Genomic DNA, 10,362 nt, shown 5'->3' on the forward strand with positions numbered 1-10,362 from the left:
GATTCACTGCTGAGCATGCTGGGGGGGGGGGGGGCACTGCATTTGCCCCAGCACCACAGCATTCTCAAGCTGTGCCTGGTACCATGACATACGTAGAGAAAACATTTCAAGCTGTATTTTTGTCTGAATCACTGATTCTCTGAATCAACATCAAATCTTTAGATTTGGATTCAGCCAAATCGAATCAGGTACAGTAATCTGAATCAACAAATCGAATCACTGTCTTTAATTCAGGTCAAATCTGAAGCGAATAGGGCCCGCTTTACACACCCCTACTACCTACTAGTTTTATTTTGTGACCCCTAGTTCTTGTATTGTGAGAGAGAGTAAATCATAAATCCCTATTTACTTTCTCTTTGCCATTTAGTATTTTGTAAGCTCTTATGTCTCCCTTCAAGCATCGCTTTCTAAACTAAATAGGCCTATCCTCTTTAGTCTCTCCTCATATGGAAGCCCCTCCATAACACTAATCATCCTTGTTGCTCTTTTATGTACCTTCTCTAGTACTTCTATATTCTTTTTGAGGTGTGGGGACCAGAATTAGGCACAGTATTTGAGGTGTGGATGCACCATGGATTTATAAAGGAGCATGGTGATACTTTCCATTTTTGTTTACCCCTTCTTAATAATCAACATTAATAATTAATTTTTTTTTGCCTTTTTGATAGCTGCTGAGCACCGAGCTGATGTTTTTTAGAAAACTGTCTGCAGTGACTCCCAGGTCTCTTTCCTGTATGGTAACAGCTAATGTAGAGCCCATCATAGTGTAGGTATAGTTTGGGGTCTTTTTGCCTAGGTGCATCACTTCACACTTATCTACATTGAATTTAATTTGCCATTTAGTTGCCTATTTGATCAATCATGCCAGATCCTTCTGTATTTCCTTACAGTCTGCCTTGGACTTTACCACTTTGAGAATTTTGTGTCATTTGGAAATTTGGCCACCTTGCTATTCACCCCTTTTTCCAGATCATTTATGTCAAATAGCACTGGTCCCAGCATAGATCTCAGGGCGACCCTGCTGTTTACTTTTTTCTATCCTGAAAACTGACCATTTATACTCATTCTTTGCTTTTTATACTGGAGCCAATTTCTAATCCATGTATAGACATTCCCTGTAATCCCATGACTCCTAACGTAGTTAACAGCCCTTTAATGGGGGACCTTATCAAAGGCCTTTGGGATGTCCAAGAATACTGAGTCAACTGGAACACCCCAATCCACCTGCTTATTGACATCCTCAGAGAACTCTAGTAGGATGGTGAAATATGATTTCCCTTTAACAAAGCTGTGTTGACTACTCCCCATCAAGTAATATTCATCTGGTTAAAAAACAAGCACAAAACTGAAATGAAGTTAGTGTTACAAGAACATATTGTAAAATGTAATATTTTAGCCATGTATTTACCAATCTGAAAGATCGAAGAACGGACAGTCCTTCCACATTTGCAAGACCAAGCTCAATCAAACTAAGGGTTACAATAAACCCATCAAAAATATTCCAGCCTTCTTGGAAATAATAATAAGGGTCCATAGCAACTATCTTGAGAAACATTTCTGCTGTGAAGATCCCAGTGAAGACCTACATTAACAATGCATTTAATTAGAAAGTGGTTAATTTCTAATTCTATTTTTGTGCACATTTTTATATTTACCTACATATCTGCAATGAATCCACTCTAAAATAGCTATTCATAAAAACTAACTCAGTACTTTGTCTTTTTCTTTTTTTTTTTTGCTTTAAAATATAATCATAGGAGGAAATTATGCAAAACTTCCCATTAAAAATGGAGCATGGACCAAGAACTGATTCTCTTCTAACTGAATTTAGTTTAACATTAAACCAATTACTTAAATTGCATGCTTATAATTCAGTTTTAACTCTATCAGAATGCCTGGCTTTTTCCAACTTTATAGTACTACAATATTACAAAAGTGGTTTTCACAGTATGCAACTGGATGATTTCCGAGAAATTACACACTGGTGTCCTTAGAATATCATTCATGGTATTCAGCTGTTATAGGCCCTCTTTTAACACCTGTTCAAGTGAAGATCCTTTACTGGTATAGTTTTATGGACTTCAACAGAGCTTTGACAATATGCACTAACTGATGACAAAAGAAATTATAACCATTTAAGCAAAGTGAGAATTTACTGTGTGTGTGTGTTTTTACTGGCTGTAATGGACAATTAATGACACGATCTAGTTAGTATTTAATATTAAATGTAGCTTAATTACAGTAGCTTCTGATAAAGTTTTGTAATTGAATCCTATTCTATCCCTATTTTGAAGTGGTTATATATAATATATTACAGGAACTAATAGTATAACATTATAACTAAATATTAATAATATGCAGTTTTACTATTGTGTATTACTATTACAACATTATCATATACATAATATATAATATATAAAGAATAAAGAGAGAGCTCACAAGGAATGGAAAAAAATTACATCTTGGAAAACAAGAAGTGTAGGAATAATGTGAGAGTTATCCAAATTAGTGAAAGGTTCTTCAGATATATGAATATAAAAATAGAACAAGGATGGAAGAGGCAAAGGCACTATACTGTGAGAATATAGGGAGATTTAAGATAATCTAGGTATGGCTCAAATACTAAATGAGTATTTGGCCGCAGTTTTCAAAAAAGACAATTATATGAGCCATAAGAGAAAAAGCAAAACATCTAATAAGAATGAAAGTAGAAACAGAAATTATCATCAGAGGTAAAAGCAAGCTTCAAACCTAATATACTCAGATCAGTGATGAATAGATTACCTCTCTTTCAGAATACTAAAAGAATTGTCACAGGAAGCTGGAGACTTGGTAATACACATTTACAAACTGTGGGGAATCCCCCCTATTCAGCACTGGTGAGGCCCTGTCTGGAGTAGTTTGTCCAGTTTTAGGCCCCCCACTATGGAAAGGATATGGACCAACTGGACAGAGTCCAGCAGAGGGCAATGGTTAGAGGACCAGGGTACATGATTTACAAGGAGAGGCTAGGGGAACTTGGCTTATTTAGTCCGGAGGAGATAAAATTGAGGGTGAATTAATAAAAGGCTTCAACTACCTGAAGGATGGTTACAAAGAGGATGAAGCTAGACCAGAGTGTGCAAATTATGTCCAGTAGGTCAGATCTGGTGCACCAGAAGATTTCATCCAGCCTGCTGCACATCCCTTGGCCCTCTCCAGCCACATGCAGGGGGCAGCCCAGGCCATGGTGTGTGCAGCTGGTCCTGTCACCCCCAGGCATGCAGCAGGACTAGGGTGGTAGTGGCCAGACTTTGCTTCCCAGCAGCTCTGGGGAGGGTGGAAGCTCCTTCCAGCAGCCGCCACTGCCAGTGTCATGGCCACTGACAAACCCATATTACTAGACTAATGCCAGACCAGTTTAGTAATCTACCACTTAGGAAGTTTTGGTGAGTTGTTGCAGGTGGGGACAACGGATTGCTGACCTCGCCTGGCCCAGCCTGGCTTTGGGGGTGCTGATCTGGGGCTCAGTAGCTCACCAAAACTCTCTCCAAACCAAAGCTAGACTGTCCTCAGTGGTGGCAGATGACAGAACAGGAGCAATGGTCTCAAGTTGCAGCAAGGTAAGTTTGGGTTAGATAGTAGGAAAAGCTCTCTCACCAGGTGGGTAGTAAAGCACTGGAATAAGTATCCTTGGAGGTTTTTAAGATATGGCTAGACAAAGCCTTGACTGGGATGATCTAGTTGAGGATAGTCCTGCTTTGAGCATGGACTAGATGGACCTCTTGAGGTCCCTTCTAACCCTAATTTTCTATGATTCTGTGAAGTACAGCAGACATTTGTAATATGTACATCACCTCAAGGGTGGTGCCATATAATTGGAAAATAGGTAATCTAATGTATATATTTAAGAAAGGGAAAAATGTATTCCAGATAATTACATAGGTATTTTACCCCAATGATATGCAAGGTTTTCACACAGATATTGGAGGAAAGAATAATTAAAGGCAAGATAAAATGAAAAAGAGATAAAAAGCAACAAGAGTTTACCAGACTAACCTGATAGCTTTCCTTCAAAATAGATAACAGATTTTCTAGACATAGATTTCATCTATCTAGACTTCAGTAACATATTTGATACAGTGTGACTTGGCATGCTAACAGTTAAGATAGAGAAAATGGACTACAGGGAATTAGGAGAAGAATTGTAAGGTGAGCTTGAAGACTGGATACATACAAATGGGACAATATTCAATAATACAAAGTGCAAGGTCACATACTTGGGATGTGTACAAGCATTCAGTTCAACCAGTTGAAGTTCAACCACTTAAGACTGAAATTCAAATGGGCTGAAACTAGTATATAAGCATTCAGAGAGTTGTCTGAAGGCTCTGCAAGCAACCTGCAACACAAAAAGCACCCAGCCAGAGGGACCCAGAGCACACATCTCAGCATATTTTTCAGGTTTCCCATTCTTCATGCATATGGGTGACAGCGGTCAAAGGTACAGGTCAGGACTGATGAGCTGGTAGCCCAAGAGAACCCTCCACCAAATGCCCCTCCAGTACTCAGGGGGTAGTCTACACATTCATTATGTGCTGTAGTAACCAAGTACTAAATCAACGCACGGTAACTCACATTACTGCACAGTAGCACCAGTGCATGGATTTTTTTCAGATACTAACTGAGAAGTAGCCTAATATTACTGCACAGTAGCATATTAGCATGGGTTTTGCCTGGCATGCTACTGCATAGCATTACTAGACTACTACACAGTTAGCATCTTGTACACAGTTAGTGTCTAACGCACCCAGGATATCAGATAGCAGATCCAGAGTAGGTCTGCTGTCTTTTTATGGCTGGGCCATGAAGCAGAGACTTTGTCTGGAGCTCTGGGTAGCTGGAGCAGTGCCTCTGCCAACATATCCAGAGCCCTGGCTATGGCGACAGAGGGAGGATTTTGCCTATAGACAGCTGGGCATCTGCCACACCAGTCAGAGTTGGGCTTGTAGCCCTGGTGTGTGTGGGGGGGGTTGCCTGTAGTGCTGTGGGGGCTCTGGCTGTGGGAAGCCTTGACACCACAGCCACAGCTGAGGTCTCTCAAGTCCTGTGAGTGGGGAGCTTTTCCTCATGCAACACTTCAGATCTCTGAGCCTATAGCCTGTGCAAAGGGCTGAAGGCATGGGACTCTACAGTGTGGTGCACAGGGGAATGTCTTTCTCCTTCACAGCTCTTAAGAATGTCCATACCCACAGCCTCTATGTGTGAAGCTGCAGATGCTGACTTTGAAGTGCTGCATATGGATGGTGCCCTCCAATATGGCACCCAGCTGGTGCTTGTAACCTGTGCATGGGGGCTCTGGACTGCTGAAGGGAGGTAGGAATTCTACTCCCCCTATGGCACTTCAAGCCACTTGTGCAGTTGTACTTCTGGGGCTGAAGCATCACTTGTGCCATGGGCGACTGGTGCCTCCCAAGTCTGGGGGCACCAGATTGCTGATGGGGGTGGGGGTCCCCCATGGCTGATCACTGATTGCAGGGGATCCCTCAGTGGCCAATTTCTGACTTGGTAGGGGGTGGCCCAGTGACCGATCGCTGAGCCAGTGGCGAAACTAGAAGTGTACTTCTGCCGACACTTCCAGTTTCATGGCTGGTGCTTCCAGGGGGTGCATGGCTGATCTCAGGGAGTGAGAGTGCACCAGCATGAACCCCTGCTACACATTACCAATGACTTATGTTGCATTTCTTGCCAGCCCCTTCAGCCCTATGCATGGGACCACAGAACAAACTTGCTGCCCTTCATGTGGAGATTGCAAGCACAGGGCTCTAAAGTGCCATGGGAAGGGGGAGTGGGGATTGTGCTCCTGCTTTCCCATCTGAAGCCCATTAAAGCCTATGCTTGCAACTCCTCAGTGGGGGGCAGCATTTAAATCTCAGGGGTTGGTTGGTAAGGGTTGGGGACTGGCCTTTCCTAGTCCCTCAGCTTCAGGGGATGATGTTTGTGTGCAGGAGACTGCAGTATGGGAAGGGAGCTCCTCCCTGGAGGAGAGGGGGTGGATGTGGGTGTGTGTGTGGGGTTTGTGGGTGTGTGTGGAACCCCCACCACATGATGCACAGCCCCTACTGCTGGTGGCAGCAGCCAGTAGCAGGCTCTCACAGCACCCTGGCTGGGGCAGACAGAGCCCCTGGCAGTGCATGGCTACAGCTGAGTGCCTCGGGCTATACATGGGTCCCTCATGCAGTGCCGTGAGCCCCACATGCTGGCATGGAGCCAGCAAGGTCTGGCCTGAAGGCATCTGTCAGTAGGCTGAACCAGGCTGACTCTGTGCTGCCATGTGCAGCCCCCAGGATTTTCCAGAGCCACATGCTGCTGGGTGCTGCTGGGGACTGCCTGCTGTGGCCAGGAGCACCCCAAGGGCCTGCTTGTGGCAGGGGCTGTGCTGGGAGGGTAAATGGTGGTGAGGGCTGTACACAGGGAGGGGTATGGTGGCAAGGGCTGTACAGCAGGGGGCATGTGACAGCAGGGGCTGTGCATGGGGTGGTGGTGACAGGTTGTGCATGAAAGGGTGTGGTGGTGGAGATATGGGGGGGAATGTGGTAGGGGAGCCCACACCCACCCACAAATCCCATACACTCCCATACCCACACCCACTCACAACCCCCCCACACACCCACACACCCCATCATAACCCTCCCATACAGCCATTCCCACCTTCACAAACCCCCTCGCATCCACCACCCACCCCAACTACACCTCACACCCACCCTACACACAAGTACCTGCATATATTTCTAAGAAGGTTCAGATAGTGTTATATTTAGTTTAATTTGTAAAAAAAAATAATAATAATTAATTTTGCACATAATTTTTAATTTTTCTGTACATAATTCCCTGGGGTGTAAATTGTAAGATGGGAATTCATCTATAGGAAATAGTTGTGGAGGAAGAGGATTTGGATGTATAACTAAATGATCACAAGTTGACTAATAAATGCCAATGTGATCAGCTGTGAAAAGGCAAATGTGATCATAGGATCTGAAGAAATAGTCTAAAGACAAACGTAACAACTGAATCAAAGGATGCTGATATAAACTCTTACAATGCAACTTCTATATCTGCATGATCTGTTTCATACAAGGTTGAAGTTAGGGTAATTTAGCTAACTTCCATTGCTAAAGATTTATGCAGATATAACAATTAGATCATACCAGCTGATGTGTACTCTGAAACAGTAGCTTTCCACAGCCTTCACTTCCAAAGTAGCTAAAAAGTACATTTGTCCATACTGAGTATTAATGTCATATAAAAGTCCCTAGTGAGGCCTTGTTGGAGTACTGTGTACAAATCTGATCACCTATGTTCAACAAAGATGAAGTGAAATTGCAAAGGTGCATAAGAGGACTACTAGGATGGAGATCTTATCTTACATGAGGAGATTAGAAAAGCTTGGCTTGTTTAGCCAGGGAAACAAAAGAAACAAAAGATTTATAGATGATTGTTATCTATAAATACATCAAAGGAGGAGAAGGCCTTTTTAAGCTAAAGGACACTGTTGGCACGAAAACAAATGGGTATAAACTACCATGAATAAATACAGACTGGAGATCTGAAGAAGGTTCCTATCCATTAGAGCAATCAGGTTCTGGAACAGCTTTCAAGTAGTGTAGGTAAACATCTTAACTTTTTAAAGATAGAGCTTGATAAATTTATGAGGGAGATTATATGACATCATGCTCACTACACATACCCAGGAGCTCCCTTTCCATCCTGTGTTACTATGACAATTTAATCATTTCAGCTTTGGGAGAAATTTTCTTAAAGGGGAGATATAAAAGTATCCAATACCAGAACACCACTTCACTGCATCCTCTGTTGTGCTTCCTGGCATGCCACTGTGCTAATTTTGAAGAGCTTCAGTAGGGAAGTGCAACAAGGGCCTGTAATGTCTGTCTACAGCTGAAACACTCCAATTTTGAAACATTTCATGGCCATTGTAGTTTGCAACATTTCAAATGTTACCTCTGCCTGCACCCCCAGATATAGTTTATCTTGTTTAGCCTCTGATTATGCAACAGATTTGAGAAGAAATGTGTTAAATAAAGGTTTATTTCAGGTTGCTAATCTGTATTTATTGATTTTGTCAAAACCTAAAGTTATGTAAGGAAAGGTTAAATATGACATCTCTAAAAAGTGTTAACATACAGATATTTCTAGTGACCAATAAATACATACTTAAAAATATAAAATTACATTGTTTAACAATATAACAGAGTTGTGTAACTTTTTAAACCAAAAAAAATAAGCAAATGTCACACGACAAATAGATAGACTTACCAGGTTTCCAACAGAAAGCACATGATTGAATTCTGGTGTCATTGGATAGTGTTCCATGGCCATAAATAATGTATTTAAAACAATGCAAATAGTAATAGCCAGATCGACGAATGGGTCCATCACAATTAAATTGACTATATGTTTTATTTTTAACCAATAAGGACTGCAGTCCCAAATCAAGAAAATGTTTGCAAATTTGTACCAGCACGGTGGGCATTTCTGTCGTGATTCTTCAAGCTCTAAGAGGAAAAAATGTGTAAAATAAATATGTGGAATAACTGAACGTCATACTATACAGTGTCAGTAGTCTTTTCCATATAAAGTAGATCTATCATTTCATCTTGCCAATCTTGGCTAAACTTTAACAAATCTTATTTTAACAAAGAATACAAATCTTGTACAACTGTTCCATAAGATTCCTTTGTATACTTTCTTTAAGAGATTTAAATAAAAGACAGTTTTCTTGAGACCTTTCCACCTTTCATCCTCTATACTTGTAACAAGCATTTTAGATAAGTATTTTAATGTGGCAATTTCCCCACTCACTGTTCTTCTGGTTTGTAAAGGGTTTTGATTTTCAATTAATTATGTTGAACTACAGTAAAATCCCTGTTATCTGGGATTTTACCAACCCATACACTCTACTAACTGGAATTTCCAGCTGTGTGGCCAGGTGCAGAGGGGGGAGGTGGGGGGCGAGAAAGATTGCACATGGCGACCACTGCCATCACCCACTACCCTGCACTGCTGCTGCTCAGTATGTGGCACCACCACACCCCTGTCCCCTGCTCCACATGCAGCCACTCCCTCCACTCCATGTTATCTGAAAACCCCTGCTGGGTTATTTCAGATAACTGGAATTTTTACATAACCAGCAATCTCCTTACCCCGAGGATGCCGGATAACAGGGACTTTACTGTATTAGTTGTCAAAGTAATTTTCAATCTTTCGTCAAGAAAAAAATAATTTACAAGAACTTCGGCTAGCACAGAACCTTTAGCTATATCTCTGGACAATGCTATTAAAGGCATAACCATATACATGCATACAAAAATAATATTAAGCCCCTAGCACAAGTTCATTTAAAAGCACCATGGAATCTGATCGCTGATCACAACAATGTGTTTCCTGCCAGGCCATATGCACATGGCAGGGCTGCAATTTGGAATCTGATCCCTGATTCCACATCATGCCTTTCTACTTATCTCTGCAGGACCCTAGTGTATTGATCCTGGGCTCCCCCCTCACCAGCATTTTGACAGCTGGGAGCCCACAGCCCAGCATGCCCTCTGCTTAGGAAGCACATGAGATGAAGTAGTCACAAAACAATTAAATATAAATTTTTCATTAAGAAATGTAAAACAATCATGTCCATTGGCATTAGCTATTAATCTGTTTTAAAATATTTACTTTTTAGAAGAACATACATTTATAAACATCTAATATCAGAATATATTATATTTTAAATTAAACATAGAACACACCTTCCATAGTGTTTGTAAGTATGCTAGCTATACTCATGGCTCTTTCTCTTAAAGCTGGATCTTCCAGAAAATCCATAGAAACATTAAAAGAATTTGATCTTCTCTTTTTCATTTCTGTTTCTGTAGTAGTGCCCTGCAAATAAATGAATAGTAGATAAGATCAGCACCTTTAATAATGAGAAACTGTAGACCTTACAATGAATTGCACTACATTTGAATACATGCTTCGTGCAATTTCATTTGATTTAATTTGTCCTGACAGACTTTTCTTATTTATTAATAACCTTGCATTTTCAAAATATATTAGAAAAGACTTCTTTTAAAATCCTTGTCTTTTACCATGATGTGTTACTAGATATCCTTAGTTCAGTACATTGTTTGTTTAATAAAAATGAAATAAGTATTCAACAATTTAAGAGTATATACAGACATGTGGGGGAGCTTAGGGGGAGGTAAGGTTGAGTTAAAAATGGCCACCTGACCTAAGGTAAATTGGAATGGGGGGCAGCAGGGAAGTTGGAGGGATTGGGGGGCAAGAAGGCTCCAAGAGGGATTGGGGGGGATT

The 10,362-nt window shown here is 41.3% G+C and overlaps 1 protein-coding gene across 6 annotated transcripts in view; it reads right to left on the bottom strand.

The window, feature by feature from the left end:
* Positions 1–10,362, bottom strand: part of LOC109301517 (sodium channel protein type 1 subunit alpha) — a 231,210-nt gene that overhangs the window by 94,379 nt on the left and 126,469 nt on the right. For all 6 annotated transcript variants that reach the window (XM_019522724.1, XM_019522727.1, XM_019522722.1 and 3 more), the window contains 3 exons: positions 9,798–9,930; positions 8,314–8,552; positions 1,409–1,582 (listed from right to left, as the gene is read on the bottom strand). In XM_019522724.1, coding sequence (XP_019378269.1) covers positions 1,409–1,582; positions 8,314–8,552; positions 9,798–9,930 — 546 coding nt within the window. The remainder of the gene's footprint in view (positions 1–1,408; positions 1,583–8,313; positions 8,553–9,797; positions 9,931–10,362) is intronic.

The sequence above is a fragment of the Gavialis gangeticus genome, unplaced genomic scaffold, assembly GCF_001723915.1.
Source record: "Gavialis gangeticus isolate Ggan-Ray unplaced genomic scaffold, GavGan_comp1, whole genome shotgun sequence".
Classification (NCBI taxonomy): Eukaryota; Metazoa; Chordata; order Crocodylia; family Gavialidae; genus Gavialis; species Gavialis gangeticus.